The 25,666-nt window shown below is 40.6% G+C and overlaps 1 protein-coding gene across 5 annotated transcripts in view; it reads right to left on the bottom strand.

Moving 5' to 3' along the window:
• Window positions 1-25,666, bottom strand: part of lyst (lysosomal trafficking regulator) — a 273,203-nt gene that overhangs the window by 67,948 nt on the left and 179,589 nt on the right. For all 5 annotated transcript variants that reach the window (XM_060925484.1, XM_060925485.1, XM_060925483.1 and 2 more), the window contains 12 exons: window positions 23,377-23,550; window positions 21,957-22,106; window positions 21,706-21,843; window positions 21,410-21,608; window positions 17,393-17,521; window positions 14,927-15,485; window positions 14,494-14,674; window positions 10,310-10,479; window positions 9,925-10,155; window positions 8,319-8,485; window positions 8,086-8,238; window positions 1,964-2,155 (listed from right to left, as the gene is read on the bottom strand). In XM_060925484.1, the coding sequence (XP_060781467.1) occupies window positions 1,964-2,155; window positions 8,086-8,238; window positions 8,319-8,485; window positions 9,925-10,155; window positions 10,310-10,479; window positions 14,494-14,674; window positions 14,927-15,485; window positions 17,393-17,521; window positions 21,410-21,608; window positions 21,706-21,843; window positions 21,957-22,106; window positions 23,377-23,550 (2,443 nt within the window). The remainder of the gene's footprint in view (window positions 1-1,963; window positions 2,156-8,085; window positions 8,239-8,318; window positions 8,486-9,924; window positions 10,156-10,309; window positions 10,480-14,493; window positions 14,675-14,926; window positions 15,486-17,392; window positions 17,522-21,409; window positions 21,609-21,705; window positions 21,844-21,956; window positions 22,107-23,376; window positions 23,551-25,666) is intronic.

Genomic DNA, 25,666 nt, shown 5'->3' with positions numbered 1-25,666 from the left:
ATTGTAACAATTAAAATATTGTTTGGGTACTTTCAAATGGGTAAGAACGTATCTTTTTTTTCCCAAGAATTATTACTACAGCATTTTTCACAAATTGCTACCGTCATTTCGCCAGTTTGTTTACATTCTAAGCGGAAACTATTTTATTGGATATTTTGTATGAAGTTTTTATTTATCGAATTTTCAAAAAATAAAAATGCTGTTTCTCAAAATCCAGTGACTGTGGATAGAATAAAACAGTTATTCTACTCAATCTCGTCATACATGGCTTAAACAGTAGCCGACTCGGTGCTGTACTCCTCGTCAGCTACCAGCTCATGTATTACTCAATTTCGTGGAATAACTGTTAAATAAATAAATTAATTAATTAATAAACACACACACACCTTAAACAACTAGAATATTGTGAAAAAGTTATTTTTTCATAATTTAATTCAAAAAGGTAAAGTTTCATTTATTCTATCTTCATTACACAAAGTGTAATATTTCAAGCCTTTTTTTTGTTTGTTTTAATGATTATGGCTTATAGCTCATGAAAATCAAAAATCCAGTATCTCAAATGATTAGAATATTTCCTAAAACAATCAAAAAAGGATTTACAATACAGAACTGTCCAACTTCCGAAAAGTACGTTCATTTATACACTCAATACTTGGTTGGGGCTCCTTTACCACAAATTACTGCATCAGAGTGGTATGGCATGGAGGCGATCAGCCTGTGGCACTGCTGAGGTGTTATTGAAGCCCAGGTTGCTTTGATAGCACTCTTCAGCTCATCTGTGTTTTTGGTTCGGTGTTTCTCGTCTTCTTCTTGACAATATCCCATAGATTCTCTATGAGGTTCAGGTCAGGTGAGTTGGCTGGCCAATCAAACACAGTAATATCATGGTCAGCAAACCATTTGGTAGTAGTTTTTTTGCACTGTGGACAGAGGCTAAATCCTGCTTGAAAAGGAAATTGGCATCTCCATAAAGCTTGTGAGCAGATGGAACCATGAAGTACTCTAAAATCTCCTGGTAGATGGTTGCATTGACTTTGGACTTAATATCATACAGTGGACCAACATCAGCAGATGACATGACACCCCAAATCATGACAAACTGCCGAAACTTCACACTGAACTTCAAACACCTTGGATTCTGTGCCTCTCCACTCTTCCTCCAGACTCTAGGATCTTGATTTAAAAATTAAATGCAAAATTCACTTTCATCTAAAAAGAGGACTTTGGACCACTGAGCAACAGTCCAGTTCTTTCTCTCCTTAGCCCAGGTAAGACACTTCTGACGTTGTCTCTGGTTCAGGAGTGCCTTGATTTTAGGAATGCAACAGTTGTAGCCCCTTTATTAAATATGTCTATGCGTGGTGGCTCTTGATGCACTGACACCAGCCTCAGTCCACTAACTGTGAAGCTCTCTGAAGTTCTTGAATAGAATTTTCTTGACAATCCTCTCAAGGCTGCAGTCATCCCTATTGCCTGTGCACCTTTTCCAGCCAGCCTTTTCAGCAATGACCTTCTGTGGCTTACCCTTCTTGTGGAGGGTGTCGATGATCACCTTCTGGGCAACGGACAAGTCAGCAGTCTTCTCCATAAATTGTGGCTGTGTGTACTGAACTAGACCGAGACATACACGATATTTATATTATTTTACTTCAACTCAAAATGAAATATTCTCATATTTTGAGGGTTTTTTTTTTTACACTGTAGGCCATAATTATCAAAATTAAAACAAAAATGGTTGAAACATTTTATTTTACATGGAATGAGTCTAGAATATTTTAAATTTTCACTTTCTTAAATAACTGATCGAACTTTTTCACAATATTCTAATTGTTTGAACTCGTGCTCAATGCACTAGTGTGCACGCACACACTTTTTATATCACACACACACACACACACACACACACACACACACACACACACACACACAATATGACAAGTCAGATGTCGATTTGGAGATTTACCATAGTATATTATTCTGTTGACAGCCAACACTACTAATCTCTGTAGTCTCTGAATAAACTCTGTCTCACTGGCTCTGATGGGATTTTCCTGGCTCATTCGCCGTTGCATCATTTGGGTAAGCTCATCACTGGCCACAGAGCGCATCCGCATCAGCAATGAATCTGACTGTACTAAGGAGAATTTTTGCTGGCCTGGGCCACAAACACACAGACACACAAACAATATGCATGATCAATCTGATGAATACTGGCAGTGACAAAGACCATTCATTTTTCAGACAGTCAACAAAATATCTGGAAAATATAAACATTCGTATATTTATGGTGCATTCGAGGAAAAGTTGCAACTTGTAATTCCCTGCCTACAACCAGTAAAGGCCACCGAAAAAGCCCCCTCAACTGGAAATTGTAGCTCGTGTACTTGAGGCAATCTTCCCCGTTTAAGGAGCGACATCAAATCAACATGGCCGTGCATAATGTTAACAGTGTAAAGTACCCCTTCTCTAATTTTAAATTATCTTGTAGTGGTATTGTCTTTAGATAAGTTGAGATACAGGCACAATACTTGGTTAAATATATAACACTGATCATATACATTTCTGTTTTCAGAAGGCAGTCATCAACATCAGACTTATAACTAATGTTAGCTGGCTTTTTTTTTTTGCTACTGCTATTTGTTATTGTCTGCTGGATACCTTGTTGCTAGGCTACCCACTATAGTCTGCAGTTGTTGTTATACTGCAATTCCAGTCCAAAATGTTGCAGGAATGTTTGAACTTCACTATAGTAGAAGAGCATCAGTGGCTACTCAGCCCTGTAACTGTAGAACTGGTTAAAATTGATTTTTATAAGCATTACATGCTCTGACAGTGCAAACAAAAGACATGCCTTTGTGGAGGTGTCCATGTTTTTTCCCCCACTTCGCATGTTGAACTTGAGGTGGGAAATGATACGAGATGAAATGATGTGCAACTTGCAGATTACTACTTACCAAGGTACCATATTACTACTTACACTTATCATGAACACAACATTATTTATGTCCCTGTCTTTCCTAAAACCAAAACATGAAAGTCACATACAGTGGGGTAAAAAAGTACCGTATTTAGTCAGCCACCAATAGATAGTTTTCACATGACGTGACAGAGTCGGGGATTCCCTAGTGCCGGCCATCTTGCGGGTCAAGCTTACCGTACGGGTGACTGAGCACACATTGTAACGCGCGAGTACAAAGTCTTCAAAAGAACCCAAGCAGGCTATTTAAAGCTAGCAATGGTGCACACCTGTTGTATTCACGGCTGTCGTAATAGGTCAGATGATGACGTCAATCGGAGCTTTTATGGAATTCCCACTGTACGGGAGCACGAAGGCGAGCAAACAAAGAAACTCAGCATACAAAGGAGAAATCTATGGCTTGCGAGAATCAACCGCAAGGATTATCAGCCTTCCAAACACAGCAAAATCTGCTCCGATCATTTTATAAGTGGTAAGTTGTTTAAATAAACAATCAATTGTGTTTAAGTTTGTTTTTGGAAACCAAAATATCATGTAAACAATCTCTGGAGAATGCCTAACTGGAACCGCTGAGTGTACGTTTACATTGTAATGTACACTTAATATCGCTCATTTGTCACATTTCTATTTGAAACTTGTCACTTCACTCACGCAAGGGTCATTTTTGAAAAACATTTTAGGTCTATTCTGTATGATTTGATTTGTGTTTGGGATGCAAACAGTGCGCCTTTTGGCGGATGCCGCCTGAATCGCGCAGATCCGATTTTTTTCTTTTAGGGGGGGCGTTGGAGTGTCTGATTATAATTTCAAAGTAAATTCTGTATTAAAATTATTAAATAAGCAAATCCGTTACAGTCCATGAAACAGGAAGTATCAGGATGAGAAAAAAACAATTTAAATCAGAAAGCTGCGCACATTTGCGCAGCCCGAGCGGTGTGCAGGACTGCGCAAATGTGCGCAGCTTTGCGATTTAAACTGTTTTTTTCTCATCCTTATACTTCCTGTTTCATGGACTGTAACGGATTTGCTTATTTAGTAATTTTAATACAGAATTTACTTTGAAATTATAATCAGACACTCCAACGCCCCCCCTAAAAAAAATTAAAAATCGGATCTGCGCGATTCAGCCGTGAAAAAGACGGCATCCGACAAAAGGCGCGATGTGAATATATAAAGTTGTATATATCAGACAGCCTTTAAAGTTTGATGAAGTCAGTTTCAGGCTTTGGCAGTTTCAGGCTTTGGCAGCCCTGCATAGTCACTTGAAAATGCATCTTTGTCCACTTCATGGGGTCAATTCCCCCAATCAAGGCCAGTTTGGCTGCATACCGTTGTCGTGAGATGTCGTCTAATGTATCTATATACTTCTGTTTGCTTGATTTTGCCGACACTGATCTTTATTTTAGAAAACTGACTATATAACTTCATAAATTCGTCCGAGATAACGTAGCCGGTAATGGCGATGGTCCGTTTTGTTTGCCCCACAAGATGGCGGCTGGAGGGCGTTCCCCGGAATGCCGTGACGTCAGTGAAAACTATCTATAGTGCAAGTTCTCCCACTTAAGAAGATGAGAGAAGCCTGTAATTTTTATCATAGGTATACTTCAACTATGAGAGACAGAATGGGGGGAAAGAATCCAGGACATCACATTGTAGGATTTTTAATGAATTAATTGGTAAATTCCGCAGTAAAATAAGTATTTGGTCACCTACAAACAAGTAAGATTTCTGGCTCTCACAGACCTGTAACAACTTCTTTAAGAGGCTCCTCTGTCCTCCACTCGTTACCTGTATTAATGGCACCTGTTTGAACTCGTTATCAGTATAAAAGACACCTGTCCACAACCTCAAACAGTCACACTCCAAACTCCACTATGGCCAAGAACAAAGAGCTGTCAAAGGATACCAGAAACAAAATTGTAGACCTGCACCAGGCTGGGAAGACTGAATCTACAATAGGTAAGCAGCTTGGTGTGAAGAAATCAACTGTGGGAGCAATTATTAGAAAATGGAAGACATATAAGACCACTGATAATCTCCCTCGATCTGGGGCTCCACGCAAGATCTCACCCCGTGGGGTCAAAATGATCACAAGAACGGTGAGCAAAAATCCCAGAACCACACATGGGGACCTAGTGAATGACCTGCAGAGAGCTGGGACCAAAGTAACAAAGGCTACCATCAGTAACACACTACGCCGCCAGGGACTCAAATCCTGCAGTGCCAGACGTGTCCCCCTGCTTAAGCCAGTACATGTCCAGGCCCGTCTGAAGTTTGCTAGAGAGCATTTGGATGATCCAGAAGAGGATTGGGAGAATGTCATATGGTCAGATGAAACCAAAATAGAACTTTTTGGTAAAAACTCAACTTGTCGTGTTTGGAGGAGAAAGAATGCGGAGTTGCATCCAAAGAACACCATACCTACTGTGAAGCATGGGGGTGGAAACATCATGCTTTGGGGCTGTTTTTCTGCAAAGGGACCAGGACGACTGATCCATGTAAAGGAAAGAATGAATGGGGCCATGTATCGTGAGATTTTGAGTGAAAACCTCCTTCCATCAGCAAGGGCATTGAAGATGAAATGTGGCTGGGTCTTTCAGCATGACAATGATCCCAAACACACCGCCCGGGCAACGAAGGAGTGGCTTTGTAAGAAGCATTTCAAGGTCCTAGAGTGGCCTAGCCAGTCTCCAGATCTCAACCCCATAGAAAATCTTTGGAGGGAGTTGAAAGTCCGTGTTGCCCAGCGACAGCCCCAAAACATCACTGCTTTAGAGGAGATCTGCATGGAGGAATGGGCCAAAATACCAGCAACAGTGTGTGAAAACCTTGTGAAGACTTACAGAAAACGTTTGACCTCTGTCATTGCCAACAAAGGGTATATAACAAAGTATTGAGATAAACTTTTGTTATTGACCAAATGCTTATTTTCCACCATAATTTGCAAATAAATTCTTTAAAAATCAGACAATGTGATTTTCTGGATTTTTTTTCTCATTTTGTCTCTCATAGTTGAGGTATACCTATGATGAAAATTACAGGCCTCTCTCATCTTTTTAAGTGGGAGAACTTGCACAATTGGTGACTGACTAAATACTTTTTTTGCCCCACTGTAGAAAGACATGCAGGCAGTTAATGCCTTTCTCTGGCATTCAGGTAAACATGCAGCAGATTAAAAATAAAGTGGTGATCACACAGTAAGGCACTAATAATCTCTTCATGTACTGGGCAAAGTACAAGCAATTATGCAGTTATGTTAGTGGGGTCAATCATACCACCTTTCCACTGAAAAGTTGCTACTGACGTTTTAAAGACTAGTCCAGGTTTTCACTTGTTTGAGAGCCGAACCGAACCAGGTAATCAGAAGTTGGACTTTGAGTTTTAAAACACATTTTATTGTCTAAAATTAAATACTTCACAGACAGCCCTGAAACACTGCCATGGACAACAATGCACCTCCTACTTACTATCCACTTTTTGTCACTAATGATCGCTTCAGGCATCATCACCAGAAATTGCGAGCTCTCACTGACGACTGAATGACATCTGGATGCTTTGTTGCTGCCAGTGTGAGTACATGGTATGAAATGATTCTTTTGCAGTGGAAAAGGGCCTTCAGTCCACAGCATACAGCACCAGTAGTGTGAGAGAAGATGGTATTGTCTATTAGGGCATAAAGGTTTCAAAAGTCTACCCATTTTGGACGGAAAAAAAATAAGAGGAGAATTCAGTTGGGGAAGGGAGAGAACTATCCAGGGACAGGAAGCTAAATGCAGAATGTATTTGGTCAGAGGAGCAGTAGTGCTGCCAGGGGATATGGGGAACTATGGAATCTTTCAAGCCTACTGAAATTTGGGGAGAGGTAAGATTAGAAACAACAACAGGAAGAGAAATAATAGTGACCAAGCCATGTTCAACCTGTCAGCAGCTAGAAAATTGAGGTGCTTGAGAGCAACCTTTGTTACAAGTGTTATTCTCCTCCTGAACTTGAAGAAGTCTAAGACAGTTACAATAACTTAAAGGTGGGGTACGAGATTTTGGAATAACGGTTCCCGCAAGCCATATTTTGAAAAGAAACACGCCCGCCCTCGCCATGCTCCCACCCCCCGCGTCTCCACCCCATAAACGTGGCTACGCTGTGACTGCAAAATCAGAAAAGTCACTCGTTTTTAACTCACTCTAGTGACCTCATTTTTTACACTACAGACAAAAAAATTACATCAGTGTGTTCAGGAGAGCCTTGTGGCACTCACTGTGAAAGAATTTTGTGAATATCTCCTTCCGTTTTCGTGTAAATCCCCGTTGTTTGGAGGGATCGCTGCCCTTTTTTCTCTGCTCAGCACGTGGGTGGGGGAGGGGCTGCTCGCTCTCTCTCTCTCACACACACACAGAAGGGATGGGCTGCTCGCGGGCTTCAGTCTGATTGACGTGTCAGTATCCAATCATTTTGAGGCGGTACCTCGATATGATTAGATGGCGTTTTTCCTTTATTTTACACTGTAGACTGGATTAAAATATTTCGTTTTTGGGTCAAACCTTCTATTGTACTGCTTGCAACATGGATGTGAGGAGCTTTTCAAGCAATATGGTAAAAAATACTCCTGAAAAAAATCTCATACCCCACCTTTAAGTCTTCTGTACAATACTCTAGTGCAATATCACATGTCCTGATGTGCAATATTACAATATCACCTTGTCACTTTAACCATATTGTCATTTTAATTTTATCCACGCGTCATTTTATTTATTTGCTATATTTTATCTGCTGCCTTTTTTTTTTTTTTTTAACTTTGTTACTGGCAACAGGCCTGCCATTGTACATAATACGCTGTTTTTTTTTTGCCCACCCATTTTTGTGATTTTATTCTTTTTGTGATTTTATTTTCTTGCTTTTTTAATGTACCACTCTTTGCCCTTCTAATTGCCCTTCGGGGATAAATAAAGTTTTGTCTAAGTCTAAGGAAACTTGTACAGAAATTTGTCATGGAGCATATACCTTAAGATTTAATAACTTTTATAGAAAATATAGAGGACAATATAGATATCAAACCATTCTACTGTGGATTAGCAGACCAAGGCTGAACTGTGCTAATATGGCTAGGTCTCACCTGCAGTACTTTTGCGCTTCTGATGGACACTGTGCTGCAGGGAGGCAGAAGCGTGGAGAGAGGTGCTCAACTTCCAAGGGTCCTGATTGGCTGTCGTCTTAATGAAGTCAATGGCTGATAGGAGGACACGAAACTGCAAGGCCCTAGCCATTTCTAATCGATAGATGAGAAGTAGTTTAATGGATAATTTGCTAATGTTATCGTGTAAGTACTTAATGACGAACATTATTTACCCTGAGTGTGATATACTTTGCTGGCCTGCATAAAACCCAGCAAGGTGATGAGGTCCTCAATGATGCGAAAGTATTGGGAGCCAGATGAGCTGCAGGCATGGATGGCCACTGCCACCAGCAGCTGCTGGATGTCACATACAAGAAGTCTGTAGTCATTTTGAGGAATCCTATAAAAAGTAATGCAAACATGACACTTAAATGCAATATTTTAATTAAAAAAATACAGACTGCACAAGTCAGGCTGCTGCTCTTTCATATCACCAATTAACCAAACCTCCATGCATTTCAGCTTCTGAAGGGCATGATATGACCTTCAGAAGATAAATAGATAGTTAGATAATTATATTAGCTTATTCTGGGATTATTCTTAAAGGCTGGCCTTGGGTCAGCCTGGGACTATTCTTCAAGGCCAAATCATTTTTTGGTTTTTTTATTTTTATTAAATTAAATCCATATGGATATGGATTCATCCTGTGCATGAAATTACACTTCAATTAAAATATAAATAAATTGCTACATAAATAAATGTAAGGTTCAACACATTACATAACTTTCTTAAATACTTTATTGTTTAATGACTTTCTTAACTTAGGCCAAGTTTACATTAGACCGTATCAGCGGATCATCAGATTAACGTTTTTAAAACGATTAGTGTGCACACAGCAACACCAATACACGATTTGCGTGCACACAGCAACACCAATACACGGATACGCTCGGCTCCGCAGGCATCCTGCACTCCAAATCACTCCGCCCTGAACAGCGAGTGCCCTCTGGAGGGTGCGCACTCCGGCCTTGCGCAGCTCACAGAGCGCGCAAGTGAAGTGAACAAGCAGTGATTCGGGACTGAGCCGCTGTGTGTGTGATCCCAGCGCATATCACTTACCACTTGCAAGTGGAAGGATGGCAAGCCTAAAGACAATCGTAACTACACAATGGGCAGTATTTGCATCAGTATTTGCAGTATTTTCATACTTTTATACTCTTTAATGAAAGGTGATACAAGGCGGAAGTCCGCGCCGTTTTTCAGCAGTCGCGTCACATGACCAACGCCAGCGAATCAGGAAGGTGGATGTCACAGTGACGTTGTCCAATGACGACGCCAGCTAGAGCTCAGCACAGCGTATCCGCGTATCCTCAATGTTTACACAGCACCGGACCAGACACGATCTGGATTGAATATGTGGACCCTGGCGGATTCCCGTTTCCCGGCGTTTCCAGGCGGTTTAATGTAAACGGACAGTGCATCCGCGAAGAAAACGAGACAGATACGGTCTAATGTAAACTTGGCCTTATATTATTATCACAAAATAAACCCTAATAGGGTGATGCAGGTCTTGAATCACCCTGAAGGGGATTAATGGCTGGCTCGTTGTGCCTTTTGCTGTTTATTACATGGCTACTTATTAAAGAAATCTATAATTGGACACAAAATATTGAATTAAAAATAATTTTATTGCTTCCACTAATGATATGATCCATAGCAATGATCTGTTGCACTGAACAGTCTGTTATAAAGAAAAAATAAATGACTGCTGAATGCCATACTTGGCCAATCAGAATCAAGTATTCAAATGAGCTGTGCAATAGTAATCATCATCATTACCCATTTTCTAGGCCATTGAGAGTGGACAGGGTGTTTATGAGGACATAGAGGAGGCCATGGTCCAGCAGTATATCAGTCAGTTTTGGGCAAGCATTCAGCAGCTGCAGTAGCACACACAAGGCATTGTGGACCAGCGAGTTTTCATACAAAGAGTTTTCCAAAAGCCCCAGTATGGGCACCACAGATCGCTTTCTGAATGGAGAAACACTTTCCATGTCCTCTAGGTCAAGGCTAGGTTGAGGGAAAGCAAAAAAATTAAATCAGTTATAGTGATCATTTTCTTGGTTTCAGTAGCATAATGAGAGGGATTTCTCGAAAGAAATACTTTTTTAATGACCAAGCACATAAAAATTTGAATAAAGTCAATTAAATGCAAGATACTCACTCCTCCTCTAAGCTTACGGTCCGGCCAAAAACCATTCCCAGAAAACATTCCAACACGCACTGAGTGCCCTGGTGCAGATACAACTGGTTGGCCAGCAGAGAAAAGCCATGGTTCCTTATGAACTTCTCTTTCTGTTCTTTTTGGGCTCGGCTAAAATATGCATCCAGCAGCTGTGTGCGTATTGAGAAGAGACCACAACATTTTGTTAGAGTAACTAACCCATGTTCTAGACCCTGCTGTTGCCTGTTGGCTTGCCTATTCCATCCTTTCAAACATCCCTGCTCAAGAACAGTACAGGAAATGCATTACAAGTTAATATTAAGCTAATTCTATGCGAAGAAGCCGCAAAGTAGTCAGCATGCATCAGCCTTTAAAAAGCACTGTGACCATTAAAAACATTTATTTATTTAACAGACAGTGCATCTTGTTGCTATTGTTTTTATCATTACAGTGTGCTGTGGCATGAGCCTGTTTTCATATACAACACAAAAACGACCCCAAGCAGCGCTTTTCTATGAAAAAAGGCTACTATAGACCACATAATTATGTATAGTTTTTTTTTTTTTGTTACTAATGCTATAATAGCATAATTGCACATATATATGCCACACCTAAGCTTTCCGTTCCCGGTTGTAATTGAATAGATCGTTTACTCTATCTTAGGTGTGTTTTTATTTGTAACTAGGCCATTTATACATTCATTCATGAAAAAAATAGAAAAAAAGATGAATTTGAAATGACTAAGAGGAGCAGAATTTTTCCACTCGCCTGGTATTTTCTACAGCAGCGTTAATGTCTGGTGGAATGACGCATAAACCGATCTCTACAGGAAGACGCGTGTTCTGTACGGTATGGTAGTCAATAAATGCCAAAATTATGTACAGTTCTTTTAACTTTTTTATAGTCAGTTGATGCTTGATAATGCACGAAAGTCTTTAAAACAATAACAGTAGAAACTATTAAAAAGACTGATGAGCACACAACTGTTTTTCCACAAATGCTCATTTCAGCTGAAACTTTTATAATTCATGACAACAAACTGGGCAGAGGAATGTCCATTTAAACATATTTACATTTCACGCTGCATCATTCCACCGGACTTAATGGTATTGATTAGATCTTTATCCGTTTTAGTAGGGCATGTAGCTATCCAACAAACTGATCAAAGTACGACATTCACTGTGTGAGGAAAATCACTTATTGCGAGCAACAGTTTGGATACATTTAGGCTACTGTTTCTAAATTATTGTACAACATTTTAGATGCTTTTAGGGGTTTATGATCATTTAGCACAAATTTATTTTCGCACAAGTATTTCAGCACAAATATAAAGTCCTTTCGCACAAGATCTAAGAACATTCATCCATCCATCCATCATCTGTAACTGCTTATCCTGTGCAGGGTTGTGGGCAAGCTGGAGCCTGATCTAAGAACATTTAATCTTTATTATAAATACCTACTGATCATTTTAAAGATGTTTGATGGATTTGTTTATGGAAGTTGTTGAGATTCTAACTGAATACGAGCAATTGTATTTCGCCACTCTGCCATCTTGAAACTGCCATGTTTGATGTAGCCCTTATGTTAGTCACTGGGTGGCCATTTCCATAACACCAAAAAGGAGGACACTTCGCAAAATTCAGTGAAGCCAAGACAAAAATGGAAAAATAATCCCAAACCCATAACACATAAGGCGCTTACCATAAATGATGTTTACTTTTGATACGGCCTTTCCTGTCACCCCTTTTGCTCCGGATGAGTCGATGTAGAGCTCTCGTTCAACTTTTACTCCACAGTCCACGCTTCTGTATGACTGGTGATGTCTGACTGTATGATGAACTTTATAAAGCTCCGCAGCAGAGATTTTTTCATCTTTAGGTGATGAAGTTTCACAGAAAAATGATAAAAGCGAAGAGGCACGTGCGTTCTGACTGTTGCCTTTGTGCTTGTCTGTGCTAGCATGTTGGCCAACTGCGCCTTTCTCTTTGCTGTTTACATCCACATCACAATGACACAATGTACAGTAAGCATGGAAGGCATCCTTTGAATTGATTTTCTTTTATCCATTCAGGATTAAAATAAGTTTCTCTTTTAAGCATCTCTGCTACATTACAAGTAGGCTACTGGTAGAAGTGAGTTTAGCCGTGAGTTGGCCTAGTGGTTACCATGTCTGCCTCTCGATTGGGAGATCGCGAGTTCTACTCGCGGTCGGGTCATACCAAAGACCATCATAAAAATGGTACCTACTGCTGTCTGGCAAGGCACGCTGCAATACAGATGCGAGTGTAGAGTCAAACTCTCATGGTTACCAGAGGACTAGCCCCCCACTGTAACCCTCGCTATATAATAATAGGTGAGAGGCCGAGGGCTACAGAAACAGAGATCGGCGCCGCCGTACACGCCACATGGCGCGGGAAGGACTTTCGACTTTCTTCAACTGGTAGAAGTAGGCTAAACTGGGTCTGTAGCTGGCCAAACTGTCTCCAACCTGGCGTGACGTGAACTCAAACCACATGGCCGATTTGGTTATGTTCAGCTACTAACCGATGAAGTTTCAAATATTTGACATCATCTAAACATCTGTTAGATCAAGCGTATTTATGGAGTGTACAATTAGACAAAACCTATGTATTAATATCATTACTCATTCATTTTTTGTTCAGGCCTCATCTCATCTCATTATCTCTAGCCGCTTTATCCTGTTCTACAGGGTCGCAGGCAAGCTGGAGCCTATCCCAGCTGACTACGGGCGAAAGGCGGGGTACACCCTGGACAAGTCGCCAGGTCATCACAGGGCTGACACAGACAACCATTCACACTCACATTCACACCTATTTTAGAGTCACCAGTTAACCAGCTGCATGTCTTTGGACTGTGGGGGAAACCGGAGCACCCGGAGGAAACCCACGCGGACACGGGGAGAACATGCAAACTCCGCACAGAAAGGCCCTCGCCGGCCCCGGGGCTCGAACCCGGACCTTCTTGCTGAGAGGCAACAGTGCTAACCACTACACCACCGTGCCGCCCCTTGTTCAGGCCTATTTATTTATTTATTTATTTATTATATACCATTAGAGAAAGTATAAAATAGAGATGATCTCAAAAGGAGGACAAATGAGTGTCTGGCTCAAAGCTTAAATGTAACCTCGAACTCACTCTACGTATAACCTATATAGAATGATCTGTAGTTGTGTGAACCTCTGCTTTTATACTAATCGGACGGATCACAACTTTCTTTTAAAAATTCTTAACTGAGTGCTTAATTAAAAGGATTACAAAAGTGAAAATCTTTGCCATCTATACCATTGTTCTTACACCAACAGTTTTAAATCACTCGATGAAGGTGAAATTGATCATGGTTGATGTAACCGCGACAGGCCATTAAAATGTTCAACTTTGATGTTTGATGTCGCAGCAACACTTGTTTCTTGCACATGCTCGATTAAAAGGCACAATAGGATTGCAAAAGTGAAAATCTTCGCCATCTATCCCATTGTTTTAGATAGGACTTTAAATTCGTGCTAAATGACCTTAAATTTGTGCTCAAAGATGTGTGTGAAAAACCGTTTGCGCTAAATGACCGGACACCCTTTTAGGCTGTTGATTCTCAACACCCTACGACTAAAGTGCACTTTATTATACAAATGGTACAGCCACTCTTTAATGAAACTCGACACATCAGTCAAGAACTGCGTGAGAAAGTTTCATACTATATTCATGGACACCTTAGCAATCATTATCTTCTCTTATGTAACTTTTGTACAGTAAGCCTGTCCCATAAATCTATATCTTACATATTAAACATCTACAAATTTGTATACCAAACAAATGAATTGTGGAGAGAATGATGTGGATTACTGAACAAAGACTCTGAATGATCAGTATAGCCCTGTTTTCTATGACACTGTATCAGAATCCGATAATATAAGTAAACCATCAAAGATAACCAATACGACATTTAGTCACGCCCATGATTGATGTATACAACAGTAAAATGTTTGGGATAAGTAGTCTCTTTGTAAAATTAATAAAATATTTTAAGCTACATCAGTACTATACAGAAGGTAGAATCACAAGTCACTGAAATATTACTTGCTAAGTTACTGGATTCAAGTTTCTATGGCATCAGCTTCTGAGTTGATATTAAAGAGTGGATTAAAAGTGAAAAGTTTTGCCTTAAGCACCTTGATGACCCCTTGTTGAATGAGAGGGGATGGGTGGTTAACCAAGACGACAAGGGCTTCAGGCTGGATCAGTTTGTCCATCACCTCCTCCAGCATGAGATCTGGCAGCAGTAGCAGAACACCTCTGAGAAGATCATAAAGCCCACAGCAGATCAGAACCACACAGTCTTCTGTACCAGACCTGGGGAAAAAAAAATGGAGAACAAAGTCAGAAAGAAAATATGGATAAAAGAGGGAAAGAAGTGATTTGGACCAAAATCCTCTTACAGTTCTATGGAATATTCAGAATTAATGATTGCTCTTAATAATGGATTAGAGTTTAACAACTATTGTTCAATAAAGAATAAAAATAGTGAATGAAGTATGCACCAGAATGGTGACATCAGACTCCACAAAATTCAGAAGAATAAAAAACTGGTGAGATAATTTCTACCTGTCACTAGCCTTGCTCTGTGTTCGGTCATAACCAGGAGAGTAGGTGTAGCTCTCCATATCATCATTTGGAGCGGTGGGATCGGTTATGCTAGGCCAGCGAGCAATGGCCATAGAACTGTTCTGTGCTGGAAAGGCCAGACCCAGGCTGGCAAGGTCGTTATGGCTCCTTTGAAAAGACTGGATGCCTTTCAGACTGTCAGGCCTTCGCAGAGCCTCTTCTCCAACTGAGTCAGTGCTGACACTGCCCTCCTGCTCTGTTTGAGCTTCCTGTTCTTCTCCTATGCTGATGGAGGATGTGTGCGGTACCTCATCAGCTACATCCTGAGAATCACAGATTGTCTTGGCTGATTCACAGCTGTTTAGGAGCTGCTCCTGGCCACCTTTCAGCATCTCTGAGCTGTCAAGTACATGCTGTGCAGTCAGGGAGGTAGCCTCGTCTAGTTCACGTGGTCTTGGGGATGCTTTGGAAGAAGCATGCTGCCCCATACATGCTGAGAAAGCCAAAGAAGTAGGAGTAAAGACGTTTGGGGTGTGAATCGAAATGTCGCCGTCAGGATCTGGAAAGGAAGGCAGATGGCCTGTTGTGTGAGAGATTCTATTTGTTTATGACTATGACACATAGCTTACAAACAAATTTGATCTGGTCTAGAGTGCATTTTCTATAGCCACAGCTACCTCCAGAATAATTAGCACTATTCATGAAAATGGCTATATAAAATTAATAACATATGGATTTAAGAATACAAATATACATATCATGCATACATAAATATCTAGACCCATGTCTTTCAAAGTAGGGTCCAAGGACCATCAAGTATCTGTGAAGCATTGTTAGGGGTCCATGATTTTGTTTTAATTGTTACATTGGGGAAAATCAACATACCATTATCTTTAAAACAAGTCGATCATTTTTAAATGCATTATTTAGTTCTTATAGGTATTAGCCAGTTTGCCTGGTCAATTGAATTGAATGGATTTAATCCAAACCTCAGTAAAAAGACCCATAAATAATGCCAGCTTGAATCTAATGACAACTTAAAAGAAATTATGTTATACTGGAGGAAATGTCAAGAGCAAAAAGTTCTATAGCCCAAAAAATAACCAAAATATTGTACACTTATTGTACACATTGAAGCCACAAGTTTCATCATTTGAAAATTTTAACTGAATAACAGTCTCTGTCTTTTAATGGTAATCCATAATAATAACTGAATAATATTTTAGCTAATATCAGTCTGATACAGTGCGTTTACATGCACATCCAAATCGAGCTACTGTCGGTAATCGAGCTAAGGGTCCCAGCAGGGGTGCCAGAGAAATCCAATCCAACATGCACACAAGGAAATCGAGCTATTGTGTGAGGTACATTGTGCACCCGAGCCACAGGTGGCGCTACACGCCCCATCGTGTTGGTACACTTCCGCTTGTCGTCATGAAGAAGAGCTATTCAAGAGTATAAACAAAGTTATCAGCAGTGTTGCCAGATACTGCTGACGTTTTCCAGCCCAAAACATGTTCAAATCTGCCAAAATGCACTTAAAACCGCCCAATCTGGCAACACTGGTTATCAGTTCTGTGTTCACAAGTTCCGTGCTCAAGCTGTTAGGCTTGCTCTAACAGACTGTATGGCTACAAACTGTCCTGCGCAGACCACTGTTTTGTAAGACAACTTATTTTGCACAATTGTATATTTTTCTAAAGTCCATTTTTTGCTTACAAAAAAATATATATTTTTTTGCTTACAATTTAACTTATGTCTTAATAAACACAAAAAGTTCAATTGTTTTGTTTTTATTGACATTCTTCAGATGTTGGACATTATATATATATATATATATATATATATATACACACACACACACACACAAATACAGTGACTTGTTTATGTACACAATTCACAGCTATGCAACAGCTGTACAGATGTATTTGGTGATACAGTAAGTGAGCTAAATTTTAACAGTGCAAACAATGCCACAAAAAGAAAAGATTCATGCCGTTGTCATGATTCATTGTCATGCCGACCGAGGCTGTTGTGTTTCCCACTTGTGGTCTCATCCCTCGTCACTTCCGGAAGGGGCAGTGCTGAAGTAAGTAGCTCGACTACGTAGCTCAATAGGGTATACATGCACTAAGTAGCTCGGCTAAAATCGCATAATCTAGGTCGTGTAGCTTGATTACGAGAAATCAAGTTCGGTTCGATTTCAGCCTAGCTAAGGTATTTCCATGGCATTTAGAACTTCGATTTCATTCGAGCAACGGCAGAAATTCGATTTTCTCCATGTGCATGTAAACGCACTGATAGACACTTTAGTCAGATTATAATCAAATAGCATCAGGTTGCACCTACTCAGGTCTTTTTGCAGCCAGGTTGTGTGTGGATCTGTTTTTGTTGAAAAACACCAAATGGGTCTCTACACATATACAAGTTGAAACCTGTACTAAGATGGTGTACGGAGTGTATTACCTTCAGCTTGTATCCCAGTGAATGCAGCTGGGGAGAGCGAGTGCACAGAGCTGCAGGTGGACTTCCCTTCACTGCTGGACTGACGCAGACACATCATGGACTGAACCTTGTCCTGGTACAGCTTGCCATCTGAGGCAGAAATTTACACATCAATAACATATGAAATAGTAACCATTAGTGTTGCAGTCAAGACCACCTAAACCGAAACCAAGTCATAACTAAGACCAAAGTGTATCAAGACTAAGACTTTGAGGGGTGAAGATCAAGTCAAGACCAAGACAGGGCAAGACCGAGTCAAGACCAAGACCAGACCAGTGTGTGTAAAGGGTGACTCGACTGAGTCAAGACCAAGATGAGACCAGTGTGTGTGTAGAGGGGTGACAGCCATTAACCTTCATCCTACCAAGTGGGGTCCATCTGGACCCCGCACCTATATGTTTGTTTGCCATTTTAAAAATGTGACATACTGCCTCACCGTTTTATGAATTTGTCGGAATTTATGTCTTAATTAAAACACTAAAGCACCGGAAGATCAGGTTTTTGCATTGTGAAGGTATAATTAATTTGTTACTGGGGTCCAACCGGACCCCAGAGTAAAGTTTATCTGTCTTTCATTTTATAATTGAATAGCACACTGAAAGTTAACTTCTTTTATTTCTTTTATGTTCCATAATGAAACTACCAAGGCATTCCTTCTTGGGGTCCGTGTGGACCCCACTGCTGCAATAAGCACAGGCTGCAAAACAAAAGCCCTAAATTATTTTACAATTACTTTTTTGTTTTAAATTCTGTAAGAAAAGACCCAAGTTGTAATCCAGAATGTTTTACAGCTGCATGAGCTGCAAAAATCATGTATATAATGCCAATTTTTTTTTGTGGCGCTATAATTTGCTACATGTATGCTAGTTATTGCAATATTATTGCAATGTTATTGTATTTATAATACATCATTGATATTCAGCCATAGTGGATTTTGTTCTTCAATAAAGTTATGTCTGTTTGCTGCATTGAATTGGTTCTTACTGCATTGATTTCAAGGTATTCCCTCCTGGGGTCCATACGGACCCCGCCTGGTAGTTTGTGTATGTAAAATTGGCTGGTAGGATGAAGGTTAAGTGTGTTCTTTATGCCTTGGGCCCTTTAGTGTATTGCTGTTATTAATACAAGATGTTCTGAACAAAACTTATCTGGTGATTTTGTCTTTATAAGCTTTAATTTTAAAGAAAAGTATTGGGGTCCAAACGGACCCCACATGGTAAGATTAAGGTGTAAAATAGCATGGTAGGATGAGGGTTAACAGGGAGAAAAATTTCATATTAGCAATGAGTCACGTTATTGGTCGCGTTTGAAGCAGGAAATTTTACATCCAATCACAGTAATGATAAATAAATCAGACAATGCATAGGCAATTTAGTGAAATCCCCACAGTTGCAGTCTTGGCCAGTCTTGAAATAAAATCCCAAGTCCTCTATGTCTGAGACCAAGACAAGACTGAGTAAAAACACGGTCAATTCCGAGACAAGACCCAGACCTTCAAAAAGTGGTCTTGAAACCGGTCTTGAGACCAAGACTGGGCTTCAAGTACTACAACACTAGTAACCATATGGTCACACACATTTTATTTAATTATTTAACGAAGAAAGAACAAAGAATTAAAAAAGAAAGTGTGGACAAGGCAATGCTAAGACATTTGTCTGTAGGATTTTGGACCTGATTTCCATCAGTGTCCTGAGTCCTCGCTGGTGGGAAAAACTTGGGTAGATCTGAAGACCTACTTCTTCCCTTATTTATACTATATAAATAAGTATATTTATATATACTTATATGTAGATAAAACTTCACACTTTTGTATAAATTGAATATCATATTGCTTCTTGCTTTTCAGAACTTCATTTTTTTTTTAAGGTTTAAATTTTTTAAAATTATTATTATTTTAAACTTGAACTAATTTTAAACTTGGTTGATAGTTTTCAGGTAATAAATCCTTATGTCTGTTACCTTCTGGCTCTTCCTTTTATGCTGTCATAGTTATTCTTGCCGGAGTCGTTGCTTGCACTCAAGTCAAGTCAGTTTATTTGTATAGAGCTTTTAACAACAGACAGTCACAAAGCAGCTTTACAAAAAAATGAACTAATTTTATCCCAAGTAAATAAATTTCTCCCTAATGAGCAAGCCTGAGGCAACGGTAGCACAGAAAAACTCCCTCAGACGACACAAGGAAGAAACTTTGAGAGGAACCAGACACAAAAGGGAACCCATCCTCATTTGGGTGATAACAGATAGCATGATTATAAATAACTTGCTTCTATAAAGGTGTCCTGTAGAGTCACAAAGTACAATTGTGTAACCAGGAAATTCATTATAGTTTTAACATGAAGTCTATTTTGTTGACGTTATCAACTGTTCATTGATGGAGACTTGAGTGCAAAGCTGCTCATGACAACTGCAATCCCTAAAGTTATCATGGCAATTGTAGTCCTCAGCCATCATAGCAAAAACCGTAAGTGTCCAGAGCCATCTTCTAAGTGTGTCTTTAGACTGTCCGTATGGAACCATCCTCTACAGGAGCAACGTGATGAGACTCCAGCCAGAAGTAGGGCATCAGGATGAACCTCTTCTGGCTGCACCACTCCCCTTCTTCCCTGCCCATTGTGTAACTGCGTTTTGGTCTAGACCAAGCCAGGCTGTGTACGGTCTAGCCTGGGGTTAGTTGTTTTGAGTTCTCTATTTAGTTATATTTCATATGGTTGGTTTGTTTCCTTGGCTGTTTGAGTATTGGTATTTCAACAGCATATTACACTAGGTATTGCTGTCACTTGTTCAGCTGGCACTAGAACTTTCTTGTTTACAAGTTCAGCACTTCATGCACCTGACTTCTGCACTTCTTGTACATCACTCTGGATAACAGCATCTGCTAAATGCCATGAAATGTCGTGTATGGTAATGTAACCAGGCAGGTCAGCACTCACTGCACAATGTACACTGTTCTTAACCATTAGGTGACAATGGGCATACCTAACAATCCCCCCCTCCCCTGAGATACCATTGATCCTGATCTCTCCTGCTCTCCAGACCTGCCTGCTCCATCCTGATGCCCTACTTCTGGCTGGAGTTCTCATCACTTTGCTTTTCTGTGTTATGTCCACGTGCGTTTGCACTGAGTGTGGAGCTCGCGCCAAAGCCTACCATGCACAGGACACGCAGCAAAGACTAATTACCATACACCTGTTCTTGATCAGAGCACAATCATGGCACTGCAAGCACACAGACTTGGCGAACTATATGCACTGTACATCGTATCCCACAATACTGAGCCTTGTTTTGTCTATGCTACTCTGGTCATCAACTCTGCTTCTTATTTTCCTCGCCTCTGGTTTATTATTGCCTTCTGTCTGAGCCTCATATGGCATTTGCCTGATTCTTGACCCTGCTTTTGTCTCATGTTTTTGATCTGTCTGCCTGCTTTTGTAAATGAACTCGTCCTGCACTTACAGACGTCCTGCCTCATTACACAACAGAATGAGAGTACATGTATAAAATACAATTAAGTTTGTTAGTTTGAACATTAAATATCTTGTCTTTGTATTGTATTCAATTGAATACAAATCATTGCATTCTGTTTTTATCCACGTTTGACACAGTACCCCAACTTTTTTTTGGAATCAGGGTTGTATTCTTCTTCTTCTTCTTCTAATAATAATAATAATAATTATTATTATTATTATTAGGGAGGGGCTTACCTAAGTCTGTATTTACAATGGCCCTGGGTGACCAACCAGTGACAGATCTACCAACCAATTAATGAGTGATTTTTCTTGGTAGTTTCATCTAATGCTGGAGTGAGGCAAGTTTTGGCCAAGCAGTTTCACTACTATTCAGATGCTAATTAGTGTCATTCACACCTCCGCCACTCTCACCAACCGGCAACCTCTCACACTTAATTTTTTACATTTTTCCTTCTTTATATTTTAACCATTCACACAACCATCCATCTACTGCAGTGGTAAGATTCCTCACCAATATGGAGAAAGAAGTAAAAATTTGACGGTGTGTGGCACACATAGGTGTTGGTTGGCGGATGCACAGCCAGGAGGAAGTTGTAGAGCAAACGCAGCAAGGCCAGATCAGGGGGTGAACCGAGCACTTCCTGAATGATCTTAATAAAGGACAGGCACACTCCCTGTGGAACAGAGGCAAGGTGCTCATCCTGATTCTCCTGTCAGAATAGAAAAAGTTGAAGGAAAGAGGTCATGAAGATAAAGTTTTTCAGATAAAGTAAATGGAATTTGTATTTGGGGAAGGTAGGGTCTTACCTGGAGAACTTGGCAGGTGAGCAGGAAGCGGTGCACCACTTGGGCTTTGAGCAGCTGCTGAATATTGAACGCCTGCTGAGGATGCTGCTCTCTGATAAGAATCTCTAGAGCAGCCAAAAGAGTCTCCCACACTCCACTCTGAGCAAAACAAAACATATGATAAACCAAACGCAATCTGATGTACTGTACATCTGTAGGAAACAACATTATTGTTGTACATCAATACCTGTGAACGTGTTTTAGCATGTTACCTGAGCTTTGGCCCATATCTTCCAGTCCAGTAGTATTTCAGAGAGCAGCCTCAGGTCTTGCACCACAGTCGTGGACTCTGTGTCCACATGCCACTGACCGTCCTCCTTTACTATTAGGATAGATCCACTGCAGCAGCCATCCAACATAGTCTACATCCACAAACAAGGATATTTAGCAAGTAAATGTAAGAAACGCATCACTTAGGCTACATCCACACGACAACGGCAACGAGATTTTTTTTTTTTTAAATATCGCATCCACATGGGCAACGGATCAGTAAAATATCAGGTTCATATGGCAACGCAATGCTTGCTGAAAACGATGCAATACACATGCCACACCACTATGTGTGCTGTAAGACCGTCCCATCGGAGACACCAGAACAATAGAAGTAGACGCATGCGCATAACTGAGCATGCACACAGTGACTATCCCTGTCACTGTCACACGCACACACTTTCTCACTCCCTATCCTATGGATATAGTCCCTTTAAATCACGTGCTCGTTTTTTGAATGGAGACGCGGAAAGAGGAATGAACGGGGGTAGATGGAAGCCGGTAAACCAACATTCTGATATCCTCCAGAATTCTTTAATGGTCCGGAATAAACATCTGAAGAGGTGAGATCGCTCCTTTTTTTCCCTATTTTTGCTGGCGGGATTGACTCTGCCCTAAGGGCTATTCTCTCACTCACTCTCTCTCTCACTTTGCACCATTACACAATAAAGATTCACAGTGAAAATATTTTGTAAGCGCGTTTCATGAACCAAGTTATAGGATTTGTTGACAACTCGCATCGAGTTTGTTACACCTCTACCCGGCGTGAAACACATGTGGTTGTGACGTCATCGTAAACAAATCCGTTCTACTCATCCAGATGACTTCGCAACGGCGCCGTTGCCAGATTTTTTCACTCTGGAACCTGTTCTCAAAAGATTTCGTTTTGGGGCACCCAAAACGCCGGAGCCATGTGGACGCCAGGCCGAAACGATAAACAATTTTATCAGATTCACCTGAATCCGTTGCCGTGTGGACAGGGCCTTACACACACACACACACACACAAAATGGGGGAAATCTTTATGTAAACATAATGCACGGACAATAAAGCAAAACCGTAGACAGGTATGTGCATATCCATAAAATGAATGAGCTTTATAAGGGAGAGTGGGGAGCTCTTGACTAATGCACCTTTAAAGGCTAAATGTATGAAAGGCAAGACAAGCCTAGAAGAGAACTTAGGGAAGATGAGTTAACGAGATACACACACACAACCTGCTTTTATATACAGAATTAGCAGGCAGCACTGTCTAATGTGAACTGGCAGTTGCTGAGATTAAAAATTTTGCGCTCATAAAGCACTTATTGAGAAAACATTACAGTTTGTCAAAAGCTTATGAAATGATAAATGCATGAACACCTTAAGAATATGATATCCCACAATGCACTTGGTCTTCATGAGGACTTGGTGGATCATGGAGTACCCGTGGCAACACTCCATTTCATGCATACGATGCTGATTGTGCTTAACCAGTGACAACAAAACCTGCAGTGCCAATGCCTGAGTCTTCTCACAATCACTTTGCTCCACTGCCTGAGTGACAGAGACAGAGAAATAGAAAAGAAAAGACCAACAACTGAGGTTATCTCAACTTTCCTTAAAATGACTATAACTTCATCCACAAACAAAACATCCTAAAATAGAGAATTTAGCTAAAGGCAGATGAAGCCACATTCGCAAGTAATGCTTCTCAGACTGTGTTATTGTTCATTTTTTATACATGTCCCACTTAAAACTTGAATCTATTTGTTACAGCCTCCACATATTGTTTTTGTGATTTAGATGGGAAACTACCAGAATATCCAAAAGTGCAAAAACACTAACTTTTCCACTCATCTTCCTTTGACATCTGTATAGTGAATCACAAAATCGATTTTTAAAACCAAAGAAGTTACAATATTTATTTTTAGCTTTTCCATTTACAGAAAATAAAAAGGTGTTTTCTTGCAGTGGGACAGAACTATTGTAGCTTAAATATAAATGCCTATATTTTCTCGAACATGTAGTTTTCTTGAAAGTGTAATACATCTCATCTCATTATCTCTAGCCGCTTTATCCTTCTACAGGGTCGCAGGCAAGCTGGAGCCTATCCCAGCTGACTACGGGCGAAAGGCGGGGTACACCCTGGACAAGTCGCCAGGTCATCACAGGGCTGACACATAGACACAGACAACCATTCACACTCACATTCACACCTACGGTCAATTTAGAGTCACCAGTTAACCTAACCTGCATGTCTTTGGACTGTGGGGGAAACCGGAGCACCCGGAGGAAACCCACGCGGACACGGGGAGAACATGCAAACTCCGCACAGAAAGGCCCTCGCCGGCCCCGGGGCTCGAACCCAGGACCTTCTTGCTGTGAGGCGACAGCGCTAACCACTACACCACCGTGCCGCCCAAGTGTAATACAAAGAACTGAAAATAAATACTGTTTCCTAACGGCTTATATAAACACCCATAAAAGCATATAAGAAGACGGAAAATGTATTTGTTTTATGCCAGTGAGCCAGTTATTTCTGCCAGTCTTTCTCCTGATGTTACACTTTTGATGATGAAAAAGTGTTGCTGGCTCAGCATGCATTGACAGAGAAATTATTTCTGAAGTGGTTTTCAGTTTGCACAGAACACCTACACTTTCTGGTCATTTTCATATGAACACCTGCTCATTCATGCAATTATCTAATCAGCCACAATGAAGTGGTAGCAGTGCAATGCAAAAAATCATGTACAAACCCAAATCAGAAAGTTGCGACGGTATGGAAAAGGCAAATAAAAAAAAAACAAATAATAATAAACGAGTCAAAAGGCTTACCAAGGTAAAACAAACAATGATGAGATTTGCAACAGGTGAAGTCAACAGGTGATTGTAATCATGACTTGGTACAACATCAGTATCCAGGAAAGGTCTAGTCTTTGAGGAGCAAAAATGGGTCAAGGATCTCCAGTTTGTCAACCGCCACTTAAGTAAATATTGAAATGTTTAAAAACAATAAAGATATGAAGGGGGTGGCACGGTGGTGTAGTGGTTAGCGCTGTCGCCTCACAGCAAGAAGGTCCGGGTTTGAGCCCCGTGGCCGGCGAGGGCCTTTCTGTGTGGAGTTTGCATGTTCTCCCCGTGGGTTTCCTCCGGGTGCTCCGTTTTCCCCCACAGTCCAAAGACATGCAGGTTAGGTTAACTGGTGACTCTAAATTGACCGTAGGTGTGAATGCGAGTGTGAATGGTTGTCTGTGTCTATGTGTCAGCCCTGTGATGACCTGGCGACTTGTCCAGGGTGTACCCCGCCTCTCGCCCGTAGTCAGCTGGGATAGGCTCCAGCTTGCCTGCAACCTTGCAGAAGGATAAAGCGGCTAGAGATAATGAGAATGAGATATGAAGGGATTTGAATTTTCCCCCTGTATGGTGCATATCATTAAAGTGCATATCACGGGTAAATTCAGGAGCAAGATCAATGTAATTCTCCTATTTTATATTAAACTTTGGTCAAATATCTGTCACATTTTGCGCAATTTTTTTTTTTACCTTGCGCAATGCCAGAAAAATTCAGTTGAAATCGAGCCATTTGAGGAGAATTCGTCCACCTCTGAAAAAACTTGGCATTTGGATTTCCTGGGAAACACTGATTTTCGTGACGTCACGTGTGGGACGC

Source organism: Neoarius graeffei, chromosome 7 (assembly GCF_027579695.1).
Source record: "Neoarius graeffei isolate fNeoGra1 chromosome 7, fNeoGra1.pri, whole genome shotgun sequence".
Taxonomy (NCBI): Eukaryota; Metazoa; Chordata; class Actinopteri; order Siluriformes; family Ariidae; genus Neoarius; species Neoarius graeffei.
Note: the sequence above shows the minus strand (reverse complement) of the source record. Positions and strands in the feature narration are given on the sequence as shown.